The sequence below is a fragment of the Salmo trutta genome, chromosome 17, assembly GCF_901001165.1.
Source record: "Salmo trutta chromosome 17, fSalTru1.1, whole genome shotgun sequence".
In the NCBI taxonomy this organism is placed as follows: Eukaryota; Metazoa; Chordata; class Actinopteri; order Salmoniformes; family Salmonidae; genus Salmo; species Salmo trutta.
This window is the reverse complement of record NC_042973.1, coordinates 9,913,038-9,934,859: the sequence shown is the minus strand read 5'-3', so window position 1 is coordinate 9,934,859 and position 21,822 is coordinate 9,913,038. Positions and strand designations below refer to the sequence as shown.

Genomic DNA, 21,822 nt, shown 5'->3' with positions numbered 1-21,822 from the left:
TTGATGGCAAGGGAAGCCAGGATTCCCCCCAAAGATGTACTAAGAAAAATATTAAATGTGTTTCTTTATTTTTCCTCCAATTCGCAAGTGGCAGAGCGGGCGAAACAGCTCCTCTCTGTGTAGGCCATATATATATATATCTGTTGCTATCTGGTCAAAAAGAATATGGCATTGTTGCCGCCCCCTTAGCATTGAATGCAAGGGTAGCCAGCTAGCATTTGGCCTCCTTTGATTTAAAAAAAGTATAAAATAATAATCAATCAGCGTTGAGCTAAACTAAGTGAGCTCAACTGTGAATGGTCCTGGTGCGCCAAAAAAAAAAAGTGTCAAGGGAAACCAGTTTGGATTTGGCTTCACTCCAATCACATCACATTGAGAGCAATAAATCATTGACAAAAACAACTTGAATTGTTGCATGTCGTTGTGTTGTTGTCCTACAGTGGCTAGCTAGCTAAAATTGTCCCTTTCCAAAATTAGCCATGTATGGAGATGGGGATTTGGACTTGTGGTTTTACTTAATTCTCCGTACTGGTCAACGATTATAACAGCATTTCTGATAAAACCATAAATTCATACATTGTGCCCATGGCCTAAGAGGAAGGAAGTTAAATATATATAAAGTATTCAATTCCCAGTGTCTTTAAAAAAATGTGTTATCATATTAGAGAGAAGATCATCATCAATCAATATTTATGTTATAAACCATTTTCAATTAAAAACGATTTGATTGTATGAGAGACACAGTCTGGCAGAACATTATTTTTGTGTTTTGATGCTGTCTTTTACATGTTTTCACAACACTCTTTGGTTGTTTCAGAGTACTTCAATTCTATTTTGAAATACATTTGGTGTATCCAGTGGTGGAAAAAGTACCCAATTGTTGTCACGTCCTGACCAGTATAAGGGTTAATTGTTATTGTAGTTTGGTCAGGACGTGGCAGAGGGTATTTGTTTTATGTGTTTCGGGGTGGTGGTTGATTTAGTAGGGCATTTGATTTATGTATTCCGGGGGTTTTGGGCACTGTGTTGTGTTTATGTATTTCTATGTTTAGTCTAGTGAATCTGTTTCTATGTTTAGTTAATTGGGGTAGGGACTCTCAATTGAAGGCAGGTGTTGTCTATTTGCCTTTGAGAGTCCTATATATTAGGGTGTGTTTGTAGTTGTGGGAGATTGTCTCTTGTTTTGCGTGTCTATGCCTGACAAGACTGTTTTGTTGATCGTTTGTTTGTTATTTTGGTGTTCTCTTTGATTTAAAATAAACTACAAGCTGAGCATCCACATTCCTGCTGTGTTTTGGTCCTCCTGTCCAGACGACAACCGTGACAATTGTCATACTTGAGTAAAAGTAAAGATGCCTTAATAGAAAGTTACTCAAGTAAAAGTGAAAGTCACCCTGTAAAATTCTACTTGAGTAAAATTCAAAAAGTATTTGGTTTTAAATATACTTAAGTATCAAGGGTAAATGTAATTGCTAAAATATACTTAAGTATCAAAAGTAAAAGTATAAATCACTTAAAATTCCTTGTATTAAGCAAAGCAAACGGCACCATTTTCTTGTTTTAAAAATGTACGGATAGCCAGGGGCACACTCCAACACTCAGACATTATTTACAAAAGATGCATTTGTGTTTAATGAGTCCGCCAGACCATAGGCAGTTGGGATGACCGTGTATTCTCTTTATAAGTGCGTACATTTCTAAATGTTCTGCTATGCATTCAAAATGTAACGAGTACTTTGGGTCATTAGGGCAAATGTATGGTTCTATGTCTTTGTTAAAAATGTTTTGTGGCCAAACTGGTGTCAGTTGGGAAAAAAGACAATAGTTGGAAGAGTTGCAGAGTTCATTGAAAATAATGCCATTGTTGATTAGATGCTTTTTAAAAAATTAATCAGGCTATTTTCTCTTGAACCATATGGTTTATCCACTAGAAACTTATGGACAATATGGACACAGACATAAAACATTTATTCTATAGTTTATATGATAAGTTATTGAAGTATACATTACCAAAATTACCACAGATTGCAATAGATTAGCTGTTAATTACCTAAATGACTGAATATTCCAGTAACTTTAGTAAATTACCGGTACCTTTGCAACCCTAAACTGCACCAGAAAAAAAACTCCCAAAGCATTTGCAAACGGTTAGTTAAGTGTTCCTTAGTGGTAATCATTTACATCTGTATTTTGACAATGCTGGTCATGTAAAGTAGGCTAAATGTCTTGGGTGCTGCTGGGACCCTCTGAGAATTATGTTAACTCCACCCTTGCTATCTTGTTTCAGGGGGAAGTGGGGGTATCCATGCCCTTGCTCTGCGTCTGTGTCGTAAAACAAATGGATTTCCCTTTTACAGCAACAGTCAGCGGAATGTTAACGAGAATAATATGTGAATATAAACCCTCCTTTCTCTACAGTGCCTTCAGAATTTTATTTTTTTACCATCTACAGTACACACAAAAAGTGAACATGTTTTTAGACATTTTTGCAAATTTATTGAAAGTGAAATACTGAAACATCTCATTTACATAAGTATTCGCACCCATGAGTCAGTACTTTGTAAAATCACCTTTGGCGGCGAGTAAAGCTTTGCTTTGTCTTGGGTATGTCTGTATCAGCGTGCATATCTGGATTTTTATCCCATTCTTCCTTACAGATTTCATCAAGCTCTGTTAAGTTAGATGGGAAGCGGTGGTGAACAGCAATCTTCAAGTCTTTCCACAGATTTTCAATGGGATTTAAGTCTGGGCTTTGGCTGGGCCACTCAAGGACTATGAGATTTTTGTTCTGAAGACATTCCAGTTACAGTGGTGTTGGGATTGATCCCTAGGCTAGTATTTCTGTACAATGAGCAATGCATGAGAGGAACCCCTCTTATGTGGGGAACATGATCAGGCTTTTGGTCATCAGTAAATTGGGCAGCCCCTCCTACCCATCCTGAAAGCTCAATGTCAGTGTCTAACACACATCCAAACTTATGCTCGTGCAGACACACAACAATAAAGTCCCATACACACACACACATCCCGCCTCCCTACATTCTTAACGGTCCTGAATTATACAGTATATACATTCATATTGCATGCAATAATTCCACACTTGTAGACACACAAACACGCCCCAGGAAAACACATTCATGCAAATAATCCCAAGCACACACTCACACAAATACAAACCCGGCCCTTTTACAGAAAGGGTGTGGCTTTCCCCTCCACCACACTTCCCAAAAATGTGTGAGAGAGAGTATGGCAGAGAGAGAGCACAGGGCGTTGCAAGCAAGGGGGGAAATATTGATGAGGATGATGGACCTGATGACGAAGAGTAGAACAATGTGATGATGTGTGGTTCTGGACGAGACTGGAATCTCTAATTAAATCATATCAGACAGCCTGAAGAGAAGAGGCATAGTGACGTGAGAGGATAAAAGATAACAGACGGCCCCCACCAACTAATTTCCCAGTTCACTCCACTGCCAAGTACTGTACAAGGTAAGCTCTTCTTTACCACGAAGACTGCAGCATCTTGCTTTACAATAGTTAGCAGGACACTACTTAATAATCGTCAAGTGTTTTCTAAACGTTATTGTGAAGTTGTAATTGTCCAAGCAAAACCAAAGCTATCATTGTGATTATAAAGTAGACGACTGTTTAAGTGTGGTTTTCTGTAACCATCAATAAATCATTGGGCTGCGACCCTACTTGAATAACTTCAAATGGGTTCCCGGGTGGCGCAGCGGTCTAAGGCACTGCATCTCAGTGCTAGAGGCGTCACTACAGTCCCTGGTTCGGATCCAGGCTGTATCACATCCGGCCGTGATTGGGAGTCTCATAGGGCGGCGCACAATTGGTCCAGCGTTGTCCAGGGTAGGCCGTCATTGTAAACAACAAACTTGCCTAGTTGAATAAAAAAAGGTACTGTTTTGGGGTCTTACTGTTTGCAAATGATGTGGGAATCTGAATAGAAATTTGTATTTGAAGAGAACTGAAACTCCACTTTCAGCCCATAACAGATTTTTTCAGGAACTTTTGAAAAGAAATCATAATTCATGTCACTTTCTATTACCTTTGTGATATTGTTAGTCTGTGTAACTTTCCACATATGTTTACTGGAAGGATCTTTTGTGAAAGGGAAATTGCTGATAATTCAGTCCTGGAAATCGGGGGAAAAAAATCTCAGCAATCAATGGTGAACTGGAAATGTTTTAGCCATTATACTGTAGAAAGTTCCAGCCCACTCCAGACTGTGGTTTGGTGAAACTGGGACAGATTATATCAAAGAGGAGTCATGGTTTTAAATGTCAGAGCTCTTTCAAATAGGGACCTTAAGAATTGAATATTGCTGAGGAGTCAGAAGAGGCATACAAAATAGACACCGTTTTCAGATTATTCTGTGTGTGTAATGCTTGGGCGTAGTGGAGGAGGAATCAGACGATACGGGTGATGGCTATTTAATGCGCGACACAGCAAAACACCAGCCACCACAAATAGCGAACAGAGTGCACACAAAAATCAAAGTGCCCCAAACACAGGGGACAAAACACAGTGAGCGCAAAACCACGCACTAGCGCTAAATACATACAGCGCGTAAACAAAGCAACCAACAGAGAAACAATCCCGCACAAAGAGCAGAATCCCATCTGCTGGCCAATGGTGCTGTTAAATCATGTCTGTCATGTCTTCCCTCCCAACACTTAAAGGGGAACTGCGATAGGATAATGTTCAACTACAGTTTCTTCAGATGAAACATCTGCCTCAGAGTCAGAGATAAAGCCAGGGAACGATTTTGTCATTATACCGCTGCTATAGTCAATACTGACCAAGTTCCAGTGGTTGTCATTATGTCCCATGGGGAGCAGCATGTTACATACACACCCACACAGTTTGCTATGTTTTGATGAGGACAAAAGTTATCAAAATCTAGTTGCAGTCATATGATATGACACCGATATTTTGATAATAAACTATAACTATGTTATTATAACTCTAAGCAAATAGGCTACATACTAACTGAACTGAAAATGTATTCAAATGGGTAACATCTGGGGAAACACCAGGAACGAGTTTATGTTCTTTATTTAAAAATAATAATACATGGCCTGAATAAAAACAATTCCTCTGTGGCTGTGTTCAATGGAAGGACAAACACGCTGCCTTGGAAATACATTTCCTCGGAAAGACTCTGTTTGCATCTTAATAAGGATCCGCCCCTTTTTTTAAATTTTCGCCTAAAATGAAATACCCAAATCTAACTGCCTGTAGCTCAGGACCCGAAGCAAGGACATGCATATTCTTGATACCATTTGAAAGGAAACACTTTGAAGTTTGAGGAAATGTGAAATGAATGTAGGAGAATATAACACATTAGATCTGGTAAAAGATAATACAAAGAAAAAAATATGCATTTTTTTGTATTTTTTTTGTACCATCTTCTTTGAAATGCAAGAGAAAGGCCATAATGTATTATTCCAGCCCAGACGCAATTTAGATTTTGCCCCACTAGATGGCAGCAGTGTATGTGCAAAGTTTTCAACTGATCCGATGAACCATTGCATCCAATGAACCATTGCATTTCTGTTCAACTGTCCAAATGTGCCAAATTGGTTTATTAATAACTTTTCAAGTTCATAACTGTGCACTCTCCTCAAACAATAGCATGGTATTATTTCACTGTAATAGCTACTGTAAATTGGATTAACAAGAGTTTAAGCTTTCTGCCAATATCAGATATATCTATGTCCTGGGAAATGTTCTTGTTACTTACAACCTCATGCTAATCGCATTAGCCAACATTAGCTCAACTGTCCTGTGAGGAACCCACCAATCCTGTAGAGGTTTTAATACGTCCTGCCACTCAGAAAATAGCATTCTGCTGCCATTTGACTTTAATAACAAACCAGGGTCCTTATGGAGAGAGCCCAAAACCAAAAGGACCATAATATTGGTAGAGCTTTTCCACTGGGCACACACTGGTTGAATCAACGTTGTTTCTATGTAATTGCAAAGAAATGACGTTGAACCAACGTGGAATAAACGTTGAATTGTCTGTGCCCAGTGGGTTGTAAAAGCTGCCTCCTCTGTCATTATAAACCATTTAAACAGTCCACAGCCCCAGACAGCTGCAGTCAACCAGTCTACTATGGCTTTGGCGTGGCCGTCCTCCAACTACAGCACTTGGTGGTGAACTAAGCCACACTTAAATGTTTTATATTTTATGTTGAATTTTGCACTTCTTTTACTGGTACTTTGCAACTTTTCACCTTTCGTTCAATTACTAACATGTTAGTAGTGCACTTATTTTTGACGTTTTTTCCTAACAATATTTGAGGTGGTTTAATTTTCCTTACTTGAAGCACTTACTCGAGTGACGGGACAGTAGTGGAGAGGGTGGAAAGTTTCATGTTTTAAGTTCCTCGGCGTACACATCACGGACAAACTGAAATAGTCCACCCACACAGACAGCGTGGTGAAGAAGGCACAACAGCGCCTCTTCAACCTCAGGAGGCTGAAGAAATTTGGCTTGTCACCAAAAACACTCATAAACTTTTACAGATGCACAATCAAGAGCATCCTGTCGAGCTGTATCACCGCCTGGTACGGCAGCTGCTCCGCCCATAACCGTAAGGCTCTCCAGAGGGTAGTGAGGTCTGCACAACACATCACCGGGTGCAAACTACCTGCCCTCCAGGACACCTACACCAACCGATATCACAGGAAGGCCAAAACGATCATCAAGGACAACAGCCACCCGAGCCACTGCCTGTTCACCCCGCTATCATCCAGAAGGCGAGGTCAGTACAGGTGCATCAAAGCGGGGACCGAGAGACTGAAAAACAGCTTCTATCTCAAGGCCATCAGACTGTTAAACAGCCATCACTAACATTGAGTGGCTGCTGCCAACATACTGACTCATCTCTATCCACTTTAATAATGGAAAAATTGATGTAATCAGTTTATCACTAGCCACTTTATATAATGTTTACATACCCTACATTACTCATCTCATATGTATATTCTGTACGCTATACCATCTACTGCATCTTGCCATCTTGATGTAATTAAATGTATCACTAGCCACTTTAAACAATGCCACTGTATATAATGTTTACATACCCTACATTACTCATCTCATATGTATATTCTGTACGCTATACCATCTACTGCATCTTGCCATCTTGATGTAATTAAATGTATCACTAGCCACTTTAAACAATGCCACTGTATATAATGTTTACATACCCTACATTACTCATCTCATATGTATATTCTGTACGCTATACCATCTACTGCATCTTGCCATCTTGATGTAATTAAATGTATCACTAGCCACTTTAAACAATGCCACTGTATATAATGTTTACATAACCTACATTACTCATCTCAGATGTATATACTGTACTCTATACCATCTACTGCATCTTGCAATCTTGATGTAATGTATCACTAGCCACCTTAAACAATGCTGCTTTATGTTTTCATACCCTACAATACTCATCTCATATGTAGATACTGTACTCTATACCATCTACTGCATCTTGCCTATGCCGTTCGGCCATCACTCATTTATATATTTGTATGTACATATTCGTATTCATTCCTTTACACTTGTGTGTATAAGGTAGTTGTTGTGAAATTGTTAGGTTATATTACTTGTTAGATATTACTGCATGGTCGGAACTAGAAGCACAAGCATTTCGCTACACTCGCATTAACATCTGCTAACCATGTGTATGTGACAAATAAATTTGATTTGATTTGATTTTGATTTTGATTTGGTCTGCTAACTAGGGTTGCAAAGCTACCGGTGATTTATCAAAGTTACCGGAATCTTCTGTAATTTTGGTAATTAACAGGCAATTTATGGTAATTTTGCTAATTTATACTTGAATAACTTTAACAAAAATGTATTCGTACATAGTATTCATTTTTTTTTATATCTGTGTCCATATTATCCATGAGTTTCTAGTGGATAGACCATATGGTTTAGAGAAAATAGCCTGAAAAGTGAACATCTAATCAACAATGGCATTATTTTCAATGAACTCTGCAACTCTTCCAACTGTTGTCTTTTTTCACAACTGCCGCCAGTTTGGCTGCAAAACATATACAACAAAGACATATTGACATAGTAAAATATATCAAATAATATGGAAAGGATATTTCATGCTGAAAACGTCCTATTAAATACCAACCACATAGATCAACACACCATAATCCCCTTTTCCCTGGAAACAACAGCCATTGTGGATCCAATCAAAGATAGAGAAACATGAAAACCAAAACATCCCATTCTTATGTAGTCTATCTAACACAGTTTCTTGTAAACTATGAATGCATGGTTGTACTTTTGGTTTACCCTCGTTTGAATAGAAAGGTGTGATACTTATATCAGGTGAACAGTCCCATTCCGTCCAACGATGTAAACTATGAATGCATGGTTGTACTTTTGGTTTACCCTCGTTTGAATAGAAAGGTGTGATACTTATATCAGGTGAACAGTCCCATTCCGTCCAACGATGAAGTACTATTAAATGGGGACTAAGCAGTTGAAACAATAACAAAGCGCATCCCCTCCCCTGTTTCGATAAAAAGCTGAGGAGAGGGGCTGGAGAAATTTAACCACTCTCAAATTCATGGACAAATGCAAGGATTGACCATCTATGATATCAACATTATAGTTTTATTCATTTTTTGAGGCTATTATTTGTTTACATTTACTTTGTTTACAAACATTGGAGTAAAACAAGCTTATATTTTGTGACACAGTTGATCTAAGCCCATGAGGCATTTATAAGTTATATTCTGCAAGAATCAATGGTTACATACAATATATATACAAAAGTATGTGAACACCCCTTCACATCAGTGGATTTGGCTATTTCAGATAAACCCGTTGCTTGTAGGTGTATAAAATCGAGCACACAGCCATGCAACCTCGATAGACAGACATTGGCAGTAGAATGGCCTTACTGAAGAGCTCAGTGACTTTCAATGTGACACCGTCATAGGATGTCACCTTTTCAACAAGTTAATTTGTCAAATGTCTGCCCTTCTAGAGCTTCCCTGGTCAACTGTAAGTGCTGTTGTTGTGAAGTGGAAACATCTAGGAGCAACAACAGCTCAGCCGGGAAGTGGTAAGCCACACAAGCTCACAGAATGGGACCGCCTAGTGCTTAAGCGCGTGGCGCGTAATAATTGTCTGTCCTCGGTTGCAACACTCACCGAGTTCCAAACTGCCTCTGTAAGCAAGGTCAGCACAAGAACTGTTCTTCAGGAGTTTCATGAAATGGGTTTCCATGGCCGAGCAGCAGCACACAAGCCTAAGATCACAATGTGCAATGCCAACCGTTGGTTGGAGAGGTGTAAAGCTCGCCGCCATTGGACTCTGGAAGAGGTGGAACCACGTTCTCTGGAGTGATGAATCGTGCTTCATCATCTGCTAGTCCGACGGACGAATCTGGGTTTGGTGGATGCCAGGAGAACGCAGCCTACCCCAATGCATAGTTCCAACTGTAAAGTTTGGTGGAGGAGGAATAAAGGTCTGGGGCTGTTTGTCATGGAATGGGCTAGACCCCTTAGTTCCAGTGAGGGAAAATCTTAACACTACAATATACAATGACATTCTAGATGATTATGTGCCACCAACTTGTGGGAACAGTTTGGGGAAGGCCCTTTCTTATTTCAGCAGGACAATTCCCCCGTGCACAAAGTGAGGTCCATACAGAAATGGTCTGTCGAAATTGATGTGGAAGAACTTGACTGGCCTGCACAGAGCCCTGCCCTCAACCCCATCGAACACCTTTTAGATGAATTGGAACGCTGACTGCGAGCCACGCCTAATCGCCCAACATCAATGCCCGACCTCACTAATGGTATTGTGGCTGAATGGAAGCAAGTCCCAGCAGCAATGTTCCAACATCTAGTGGAAAGCCTTCCCAGAACAGTGGAGGCTATTATAGCAGCAAGGGGGGAACCAACCCCATATTAACGCCCATGATTTTGGAATGAGATGTTCGATGAGCAGATGTCCACATACTTTTGGTTATGTAGTGTATCATTAATTAATAAGTACAAAAAATGGATTGCCCCTAAGTCAACAGAGATTTAAGATTCCAGTACTAGACAATAGGCTGGTCTCTTTGGCCTGCACCTTCTCATGGTCTTATATCCACATAAAACGGATTTTACAAAACACTATTTCAAGAAATTATGATGTAGCTTTATTTGTCTGACGCATTTTTCACTTCACTCATTTTATTTATTACATCTTATTTTACTTTGTGGATTTTTTGTTTAGTGTCACGTGCAAACACATACTGCTTTATAAACTTGACAATTTGTTTGTGTGTGCATGACATCAAACAAAGCTAACCCCTCTTCCTCTTTTCTAGCATCAATGGACCTGTCAATCATCCTCCACACCTTTCTCCTTCTCTTTTCCATCAGTGGAGTTCTTGGAGTGTGCCCAGATGGATGCCAGTGCAGAGACAGCAAAATCCTCTGCCAAGGCAGGTCAATCACAGAGTTCCCGTCCTCAGTGCCTGGCTCTACCACCAACTTCTACATCTCCAACACCAACATTACCACTCTCAAACCCCATGACTTGGCTGGTTTTGCCGAGGCCCTTGGCATCTTTGTGGTCAAAGACACTGGGATCAGAGAGGTGTTCCCTGGCACCTTTGACCTCAGTCATAACCTGGGTGCCCTGGGCTTCACCGGCACTGAGCTGAAAGACCTGCCTGAGGCCCTGTTTCTAAATCTGGTGAAGCTGGAATCTCTGACTCTGAGCGGCAACAAGTTCCTGGTGCTCCGCCCTGCCTGGCTCAACTCCCTCACTGCTCTTAGGAACCTGGACATAGGCAAGAACCTCATCACGTTTGTACCTGAGGAGGCCTTTCGCTCCGTCACTGAGCTGCAGCATCTCTCCCTAGCCAGGAATAACATCAGTCAGTTCTCAAGGGACACCTTCAGGGGCCTGAGAAATCTCAAATCCCTGCGTCTGAACCGAAACGCTCTCAGGGAGATCCCTGCTGGAGCGTTGGATGACCTGGTGAGCCTGGAGGAGATTTCTCTGCAGGATAACGACATCACTCATCTCCCCGCTAACCTGTTCTCCCAGCTGCAGAGCCTGCAGAAGCTTTATCTCTCCAGCAACCGGCTGACTTCCCTCCCACAGGGGATTTTCCTCAACCTCCCAAACTTGGCCCAGATCTCCCTGTATGAGAATGAGCTCCAGAGTCTGTCCCCAGGGGTTTTTGGGCCCATGGCCCTGAAAGAGCTGTGGCTGTATGACAACCGGCTGACACGCCTGGAGGGCAAAACCTTCAGCAACCTGACCCAGCTACGTCTGCTGGTGCTGAGCCGGAACCAGATCAGCTCTGTGTCCCCCAGGGCCTTCAGTGGGCTGGCCGAGCTGGGGGAAGTTTCCCTGCACACCAACTTCCTCACCAGCCTGCAGGAAGGGACCTTCCAGGGGCTGCCCAAGCTGGTCAACATCTCCCTCAAGCACAACTACATCAGTTCCCTCCCCGCAGGGCTTCTCCAGGGCCAGTCCCAACTCGGCCAGCTGGTCCTCCACAACAACTCCCTACCCAACCTGCCCTCAGAGCTCCTCAGCACCCTAACGGTGGCCAAGGAGGTGCTGCTGGCTGACAACCCCTGGAGGTGCGACCAGGACATTGTGCCACTGCGAGACTGGCTGACACGGCACCCCACCAAGACCAACCTCAGTGCTGTGGTGTGCCTCACGCCCTCTGCCCTGAGCGGTTACAGCATAGCAAACCTGACCAACGACGAGCTGATGCAGGATACTACGACAGCCGTCCCTGATATCGCCCCCACAGAGAAGAGGAGGAAACCCCACACCCCCCCTCCCAAGACGAGCACCCCCTCTCCTGCTGCAGAGGCCACACCCACCCAGGAGCAGGGGGAGGACACCGGCAGTGGACGGGGGAACGGAGAGGGCGTGTCCAGGAACACGCAGATCATTATTACCGCGGTGGTCTGCACCGCCGTCATCACCAGTCTCATCGTCTGCTGCGTCTGTTGGAGGAGGAACAAGAGAGGCAGCCGCAATCTTGGCCGCAGGAACAAAAACAACTCAGTCATCTAGACTGGCCCAGAGGCCTGAGAACCACATAGGAGGTGTACTGTACAGTAATGCTGAACATGCCAGAGCAAACAACCTTCTGATGTGGTTTTTCCCAAACATGTAAGCACAGGAACCCATCATGTCTCTATTAAGAACCCATGACCAAGGACAGACGAGCTTGGCCCTGACTTTTGGGAAACTCCACTCTGATGGAATAAGTGGCTCTGATTGGGACTCCATAATATGATTGCTAAGTCCCTCTTGTAGCTCTTTAGCAAGCTTGCTGTGGTCTGATGTTTTGCACAAAAAAAAAGATATAAACTGTAACAATAATCACATGAAAATGGCATGGATGGTATGCACAAAATGCCATGCATGTTTTTCTTCTCAATACTGGACAAATACTTCATACTGAACAAATCTAATGTTCAACATATATCTAATCACATAGCTGTTGATTTTCAAGTAAAGCTTTCTTTCTATGATTTACTAACTGAAATTAGACTTGTTATTGTGTAATTTTTATATCAAGACTTATTGCAGTAATTCATAGATATACAGTGCATTCGGAAAGTATTCAGACCCCTTCCCTTTTTCCACATTTTGTTACGTTACAGCCTTATTCTAAAATGGATAAAAAAAAAAAAAAAATGTCTCATCAATCTACACACAATACCCTATAATGACAAAGCAAAAACAGGTTTTTAGAAATGTCTTAAATATCACAATGTAAGTAGCTCTCCGAATGCACTGTAGGCTGGTTTCATCTCATTGCAAGTGGTTCTGCTTCACACACACAAATCAAGTAAAATGATTGACTGTTATATTTAATAAATACACTACATATTAGTGATATTCTGAAATGCTTAAGAGACAAGGGTTCATTGTGTGGCACAGTGTGTTAAAAATTAAATTTTAACAACAACAATGTGTTCAATTGATGTGAGGGCATTCAACTTCTCTTCTTCAGTATTTGATCAAGTTGCAAATCACAAACATCTTCAGGAAAACTGAAGCCTGGCTATTGGAGTGAGAAGTCAACACACTAATCAAATTTGGATTGCATTCTGAGTAGGCTACAACAGAGATTCATGATCAGATGGGTTTATGCCAAGGTTTCATGATGCGGTTGGCTGGGGTTCACATTAAGAGCTCTGCAATGACCTTGGCACCCAGTGGTTGTGTGTAGGCGAGATTCTGACTTTATCCTTGTACATTCCATGTGTCTAATGCTCGCTGATGGTATTTAGCGGCGGAATGTAAAACTTATCTCAACTGTATATTGCAGTGGGTCACAAATCAACCAATGGTTTTACATTTCATTAGAGTACACTATAAAACACTCCCATCTAGTAGACACATAATAAGTCATATTTGATTTGTCAAGCTCAACAAAATTTCACAAATCATAAAATTCAGAGGCTAAAGCAAGGTTAGTTGACTAGCTAACTAGGCTAAAATAGTAGGCCTAAATAGTATTAGGCTAGTTATTTGTCACACAGCTACTGTACCTAGAAAATAAACACATTACAATGAGAAAACACACATTAACCTAGACAATAGCTATACCATCAGGAAAAACGGAGTATTAGCTGACTAGCTAGTCAGACAGACCAAATGTAGCTAGCTAGCTGGGTAGCTGAACAGAAAAAAAGTCTGTGAGTGGCGGGAATGTGGTATAGGTTTGTCTTTATCACCAGATACAAATAAATATTTGCTATCTCCAGCTGGCAATGAACGAATGAGAGTTTACAAAAACAAATGAATGAATGAGAGTTTACAAAAACAATGGTAAGGTATAATTATGAATGTTTAATTACAGGTTACCTTCTCACATTAGTCCAAAAATAATTCTAGCATTCGAACAGGATTCATCAGTTATTTTGAAGAGAAATTGTCTTCAAGAAGCCAATGCTGTCAAAAATGACATGGCCAGTAATATACCTACCCAGGCTACATGAAGTTGCTCATAAAGAATAGGCCTTAATCACTTGTGTTCATTATGAAAAAAGATAGTAGGCCTTGTACCGATCATTTCATTTCTGACAGCATTGGCCTCTTGAAGACAATTTCTCTTCAAAATAACTGATGAATTGAACAATAACATTATTATATGGTACATAAGTCACAATACATTTGAATATTGAATAGAATATTGTGACGACCCTCTCACTCTGTCTGCCGTATTCTCTCTCTTTGCTCTTGTTTCCTTATTAGGATGCCGGTGGGCGGAGTTGGGAGGGTCGTCAGCTACATGGGAAACACCTGGGCCCGGGTGTGTCCCAGGATAAATACACCACTTCCCCATTCATGGGGGAGACTCTCTCCATGCAAACACTATGGTTTATTTGTATATAGGTTACTTTAGTTAATAAATATATATTTTGTTATTCCTTGTCTCCACATTGTCTCCCTTTTGTTACGAACGTTGAGCCGGTTCGTGACAATATAGTGATTCACATCGTAAAATGTATAATGTATTAGTAGCAATATATTACAATACATTCCCGTTGCATAAGCATCAATCCCTCCCCTCTGGGGAAAACTGTGACACTGCCTGTTTGACACAGGGCCAGCATTATGGGCGGGCCAGGCCACTCTAAGGCCCTCCCATAATGCTGGTCCTGTGTCAAATGGTGGCCCTGTGTCAAACATGCAGTGTCACAGTGTCTACCATACCTCCTTGCCCAGTCAAATAAAATATTGGGACGGACAATATTTGACCGAGACGCACGCCGACAAAAAGTTGCTTCAATTTCAGATAAAGCATCCGAGCGAACGAAACAGCACCTCGCTGTCTCAATATGTGTAGCCCATGTATGTGATGCTGTCTGGACAGGGAAACAGCGCCCCTCTGTCTCAATATGTGTCGCCCATGTATCTGATGCTGTCTGGACAGGGAAACAGCGCCCCTCTGTCTCAATATGTGTCGCCCATGTATGTGATGCTGTCTGGACAGGGAAACAGCGCCCCTCTGTCTCAATATGTGTCGAACATGTATCTGATGCTGTCTGGACAGGGAAACAGCGCCCCTCTGTCTCAATATGTGTCGCCCATGTATCTGATGCTGTCTGGACAGTCATTATGTAAACATAATGACTGGTGTGTTCATGCCACATTAACACATAACAGTTTGTGTGTGTGTGTGTGTGTGTGTGTGGGGGGGGGGGGGGGGTCTACTAAGCCATATGGAATTGTATTAAGAAGGTCATACCAAGGATAAAACATTTTTTATCATGATTTTAAATTGTGTGACCCCTTGGAGTATCAAAAAAATATACAGTACCAGTCAAAGGTTTGGACACACCTACTCATTCCAGGGTTTTTCTTTATTTTTTACTGTTTTCTACATTGTAGAATAATAGTGAAGACATCAAAACTATGAAATGACTCTTATGGAATCATATAGTAACCAAAACAGTGTTAAACAAATCCAAATATATTTTAGATTTTAGATTCTTCAAAGTAAACACCCTTTGGCTTGATGACTGCTTTGAACACTCTTGGCATTCTCTCAACCATTGGCTCAAATCCATTAAGAAGGAAAGAAATTCTGCAAATTAACTTTTAACAAAGGCACACCTGTTAATTGAAATGATTTCCAGGTGACTACCTCATGAAGCTGTTTGAGAGAATGCCAAGAGTGTGCAAAGCTGTCAAGGCAAAGGATGGCTACTTTGAAGAATGTCATATATCAATTATGTTTTGATTTGTTTAACACTTTTTTTGGTTGCTCTTCTACCTACCATTTTATGAACCTGCTAGTTTATGAATACGTCAATTCATTATTATTCATTCTCTGAACCAATCTGCTTAAAGAGGAATGATTTCCCCTGCTGCATGTGATGTGTGTCTGTGACTTCTGTAGCAGTACCATTAGATCAGACCAGTGACCTTTGACTCAGTGCCACTGTATCCTGTATCTCATAGTGTGTTACGGAACTCACTGAATCACTTCAACATTTCAACTGAACTTTAACATGACAAAACAAAAACCACAGCTACTCTAATTGAATCTATATGGACACTGGCGTGTGTGTGTGATGATTAGAAACTAGGAAGAATATAGAATAAAGTACTAGAGGACACAAATTGTGCACTAGCCCAAAACCATAAAACCAGTGCCATTTAGCTTCATCATTTTACTATAGCCCCTCCCCCCCAAAGTGTGTTCTATGGGCTCACGCCTCTGTTCCTTCTTATCTCTGAAAGCAGAGGGGTCTCTATTCACGCCCCATGATAGCACACTGGAAGCATGCTGTGGGACTTAGATAAGCTGATTAACAGGAGTAAACTATAAAACGGTGTGTTTGCCTGACTCTCTCTATAACTGTCTTAATCGCCTCTGTCGGTTATAAGCCTCAAGACGAGAGGAAATCATCAGGTATGGCTGTTTCCTTTTGTGTCAGACGTCACTTAGCATTACATGTATTAGTTGACTAGCATGTACAGTATGCTGTCACTGCTCTGCTTAGCATTTACCGTTCTGCTGCAGGTATCACTTCAGGGCTTCATAGGCTGTCTTGAATAATGCAGCATGTAAGCTTTCTGTTAACTTTCAAACTATTCTCCTTGAATCAGTAATATAAAGGTGAATATATCAAGTTAATTGCAATATCAAAACAAAATCTTTACATGAAAAGTTTTATATATTTTCAGGAAAAATGACTAGAGCACACACCTTCATCTGTCTTCTGCCTTTACTGATTGGGTGTTCATCTCAGTCCTGTGAGAAGGAGACCGACTGCCCCAAAGAAAACCAGTATGTTTACGGCAAGGAAGTGTCACACATCCCAGTAAGTCTGAAAGCAGGTGTCACAGAGGTCTTCTTTGTGGACAGTAACATCACTGTCATCCCAAAAGGGGCCTTCGCCACCAACCCGAGTCTGGAAAAGATAGAGTTCATGACCACCCCCACCGTGTCCATAGAGAACGGTGCTTTCGAGGGATTGGTCAATCTCAAGCATATTGAGATCTCCAGTACCCCACTAACATCCTTGTCTGTAGACGTCTTCCAAGACCTGCACAACCTGGAAGAACTTCTGCTGAAACTCAACAAGATCCGTAGTCTGGAGAAAGGATTGTTTGATGGCCTTAAGAAACTGAGAGAACTCCAATTACACATAAACGAGATTGACACCATCGAGGAGGGGACATTTGATGACCTAGAAAACCTTCGGATCCTTCATCTGGCCAAAAACAACCTCAGTTCTGTGTCCTCCGCCCTGTTCTCAAAGCTGCACAAACTGGAGGTACTGAGGCTCTATGGGAACCAACTTACCGCCATTCCTGACGATATGTTAGAACATTTATCCAATTTAAAGGAGATCGCTCTTTATAGTAACAAAATCACTTCAATATCAGCTAATTTGTTCCCACACAAAGACAAATTAAACAAGATACTTTTGGACAATAACATGTTGACTGAATTGCCTTCAGAGATATTTGTGGGCCTTCCTCTGCTTAAAACATTGACACTAAATGGAAATAAACTTGCAAGTCTACCTCCTGTCCTCTTTGGAGAGATGCCCAAACTGACTGAGTTGAGTCTCAGTCGAAACAGTCTTACTAGTCTTCCTCAGGGAGTATTTAGTCCTCTTAAGAAACTCAAGAAGTTGGATCTGTCTAACAACCAATTGTTCGCCGTATCTGAAGAGTCTTTTGAGGGCCTTGAGAAGCTAACAGAACTCAATCTTCAATACAACCAGATCAAATCATTGAAAGCAAACACCTTTACAAAGCTGACATCACTAACCACTCTTAGACTGGCTCACAATAGCCTGGGGACTCTTCCAGAGGATATATTTGACCCCCTACCAAAACTCAGCAAAGTCTATTTAAACAACAACACTTGGCATTGTGACTGCAGGATGGTCCCCCTCTTCAATTGGATGAAGGCAAACCCTGGCAAGATCAAGTCTATGTCTCCTGAGATCTGTAATCAGCCGGAGGATTTAAAAGGACAAGAAATCATGTCTCTCAAAGAGGACCAGCTCATATGTCCTGTATCTCCTCTGACCACCATCGCTTCACTCACCACAACCACCACAATGACCACAGCAACCACGACAGCCCAAACAACCACACCACGTGTAACCACCATGACCACTACTACAGTCACAACTACATTGACAACCCCTCAGTCACCTACAATCGCCCAGCCTACTACAACTACTTTGCCAACCACAATGGCCACAACAACTGAAGCCACCACCCCAACTACAACCACCATTGTGACCACCTCACTAATAACCACAACTCTGATACCCACCACCAGAGGGACAACCACAGCACTGACCACAACCACATTACCCACAACCGCAAAAATCACCACTTTAGCTCCTACCACAACCATCACTTTAGCTACTACCACAACCACCACCTTAGCTCCTACCACAACCACCACTTTAGCTCCTACCACAACCACCACTTTAGCCCCTACCACAACCACCACCTTAGCCCCTACCACAACCACCACCTTAGCCCCTACCACAACCACCACCTTAGCCCCGACCACAACCACAACTTTAGCCCCTACCACAACCACCACTTTAGCTCCTACCACAACCACCACCTTAGCTCCTACCACAACCACCACCTTAGCCCCTACCACAACCACCACTTTAGATCCTACCACAACCACAACCACCTTAGCCACAACCACAACCACTGTCTCAACCCCAATACCCACCACCACACTTTTTACCACTATCCCAACAACCACCATCACAAGAACCACCCTGAGAGATTCAACACAGCCACTGACCAAGCCCAGGATCTTCAGCTGTCCCAACATAGCACCTTCTCATCGCCCGTCCCCCTCCTACTACACCCGCCAGGCCTGGAGCAAGGCCTCGCAGTGCAGGGCCCAGATGATATCCTACACAGCCATGCTGGTGGTGGAGATAGGCTGCACCCTGGTGCTGGCTAAGTTCACCCTGTCTCTGTACAGCTTGCTCCAGCGCAGGGAGAGGCTGTACACACAGGTCAACCTGACTCACTTTTCCTACAGGAAGGAGATCACGCTGAGGCCAGTCAAGGTGACAGAGACTGTGGGTCTGTGATCAGAGGGGGGGGGGGGGGGCAGATGGTCCAGCTCCATCCTCAGACAATTGATTTCATTTTTGGTGAAATTCTCATTTCTGGATAAGGCTTTAAATACGGGATAAAAAACTGCTATGTCACATGATTGCGCAATACAAAGGGCCCTAGTGATGGGGTAAGGCGAAAGAAAATAGGGAATGTTAGTCATCGTTTCTGAAAATTAAATGAACACAAACATATCAATCAATCAAATGTATTCATGAATCCCTTTTTACATCAGCCGATGTTTTGGGGTGCAACAGCCCAGGAGTAGTCTAATACAGTAACACGTTATGTAAGTCATAATGATATTTTCTGTGCCGGGGTAATTGTTTCTCATAGTGAACAGGCCTACTTAGTTCATACTCATCTAATAGTTCAATGCCAATACAATATCTACTGTACACTGAGTATACCAAATACAAGGTGTTGAAAGTGTTCCACAGGGATGCTGGCCCATGTTGAATACTTTTTTCCCTCATTAAAATGCAAATCAATTTATAACATTTTTGACATGTGTTTTTCTGGATATTTTTGTTGTTATTCTGTCTCTCACTGTTCAAATAAACCTACCATTAAAATTATAGACTGATCCTTTCTTTGTCAGTGGGCAAATGTACAAAATCAGCAGGGGATCAAACACTTTTTTCCCCCACTGTATGGAATCATGTAGTAACCACAAAAGTGTTAAACAAATCAAAATATATTTTAGATTTTAGATTCTTCAAAATAGCCACCCTTTGCCTCAATGACAGCTTTGCACACTCTTGGCATTCTCTCAACCAGCTTCATGAGGAATGCTTTTCCAACAGTCTTGAAGGAGTTCCCACGTATGCTGAGCACTTGTTGGCTGCTTTTCCTTCACACTGCAGTCCAACTCATCCCAAACCATCTCAAATAGGTTGAGTTTGGGTGATTGTGGCGGTCAGGTCATCTGATGCTACACTCCATCACTCTCCTTGTTCAATTAGCCCTTACACAGCCTGGACGTGTGTTTTGGGTCATTGTCCTGTTGAAAAGAAATGATAGTCGCACTAAATGCAAACCAGATGGGATGGCGTATCGCTGCAGAATGATGTGGTAGCTATACTGCTTAACCTCTTCCCTATAGGGGGCAGATTTCCACCAGTCTAATATACATTGCACGTGTTTCTTGGCCCAAGCAAGTCTCTTCTCATTATTGGTGTCCTTTTGTGGTGGTTTCTTTGCAGCAATTTGACCATGAAGGCCTGATTCACGCAGTCTCCTCTGAACAGTTGATGTTGAGATGTGTCTGTTACTTGAACTATGTGAAGCACTTATCTGGGCTGCAATTTCTGAGGCTGGTACCTCTAATGAACTTATCCTCTGCAGCAGAGGTAACTCTGGGTCTTCCTTTCCTGTGGTGGTCCTCATGAGAGCCAGTTTCATCCTAGCCCTTGATGATTTTTCTTGAAATGTTCTGTATTGACTGACCTTCATGTCTTATAGTAATGATGAACTGTTGTTTCTACTGTTGTTTCTCTTTGCCTTTTTGACCTGTTCTTGCCATAATATGGACATAATGCTGATTGGCTCAAACGCATTAAGAAGGAAATAAATTCCACAAATTAACCTTTAACAAAAACACACCTGTTAATTGAAATGCTTTCCAGGTGACTACCTCATGAAGCTGTTTGAGAGAATGCCAAGAGTTTGCAAAGCTGTCATCAAGGCAAAGGGTGGCTACTTTGAAGAATCTAAAATCTAAAATATATTTTGAATTGTTTAACACTTTTTTGGTTACTACATGATTCCATATGTGTTATTTCATTGTTGTGATGTCTTCCCTATTATTCTACAATGTAGGAAATAGTAAAAATAAAGAAAAACCATTGAATGAGTAGGTGTGTCCAAACTTTTGACTGCTACTGTATATAAAACATTATTTGATGAAAAATACTTTTGGGATTTATTGCTATAAGCCCATACAAAAACATTGAATAACAGGTTCACTACATGGAACAACAGATAGTCCACAAAAAATATCAAAAGGAAGTTTGTTCTGAAGTGTCTGTCCTATTTCTGAGAGATATAAGAAATATCAGGAAACATTTGTTATTTTTATTGTATTTAACCCCTTATTTTTGGAACTAAACAGTCTCCATATATACTGTACTTCCATACATTTTTTCAAGATTGTCTTCTGAGGCTTGTGGTAGTCCTAGATCAAAACAACCGACATATACGTGTTCATGAGAGTCTCACCTTATTGGTGTATAGCCCAAACTGTTCGTACACTACAGACAGAAGTTGGCAGATCGGTTGTACCGACTTCAGAAGAATCCCAAGACGCTAAATTTGATTGTACCTGTAGTATTTTGGTAAGAAAGCTGCAAATGCAGAATGGTGCTACTGAGTGGTGGTGGAGGACACATGAGGCTAAATTCAAACAGACAGGAAACAGGAAGTAAACAACTAAACACACAATTATACACAATTGCAAGAGAGCTGAATGGATAGTCTCTTTTTAGATTGAGGTTTAGGGCTTCATAGGCTATCTTGAATAATGCAGCATGTAGGCTTTCCGCCAACTTTCAGCAGGTAAATGAAGACATTGCCACCTAAACTTTCCTAAATGAATGATATAAACTTCTACCTACCACTTTATGAACCTGCTAGTTTATGAACAT

General features: G+C 41.6%; 2 protein-coding genes across 3 annotated transcripts; both read left to right on the top strand.

Moving 5' to 3' along the window:
• Nucleotides 1-3,216: 3,216 nt before the first annotated feature.
• lrrc15 (leucine rich repeat containing 15) lies at nt 3,217-13,025 on the top strand. Its single transcript, XM_029695573.1, has 2 exons — nt 3,217-3,489; nt 10,389-13,025. Exon 2 carries the CDS (start codon nt 10,394-10,396, stop codon nt 12,107-12,109), a length of 1,716 nt encoding a protein of 571 aa, XP_029551433.1. The 5' UTR covers nt 3,217-3,489; nt 10,389-10,393; the 3' UTR covers nt 12,110-13,025.
• A 3,333-nt stretch (nt 13,026-16,358) lies between these two features.
• Nucleotides 16,359-19,314, top strand: LOC115151543 (carboxypeptidase N subunit 2). Of its 2 annotated transcripts, XM_029695572.1 has the most exons (3): nt 16,412-16,472; nt 16,584-16,627; nt 16,748-19,314. In XM_029695572.1, the coding sequence occupies exon 3, from the start codon at nt 16,753-16,755 to the stop codon at nt 19,150-19,152; it is 2,400 nt and encodes a 799-aa protein (XP_029551432.1). In that variant the 5' UTR covers nt 16,412-16,472; nt 16,584-16,627; nt 16,748-16,752; the 3' UTR covers nt 19,153-19,314. The 2 variants fall into 2 exon arrangements, with proteins under 2 accessions (XP_029551431.1, XP_029551432.1); XM_029695571.1 differs by lacking the exon at nt 16,584-16,627 and having other exon boundaries at nt 16,359-16,472.
• The last annotated feature ends 2,508 nt before the right edge of the window (nt 19,315-21,822 follow it).

Bases quoted from the DNA above. Each gene is read 5' to 3' on its own strand.
- lrrc15 (XM_029695573.1), top strand. From the start codon at position 10,394: ATGGACCTGTCAATCATCCTCCACACCTTTCTCCTTCTCTTTTCCATC.
- LOC115151543 (XM_029695571.1), top strand. From the start codon at position 16,753: ATGACTAGAGCACACACCTTCATCTGTCTTCTGCCTTTACTGATTGGG.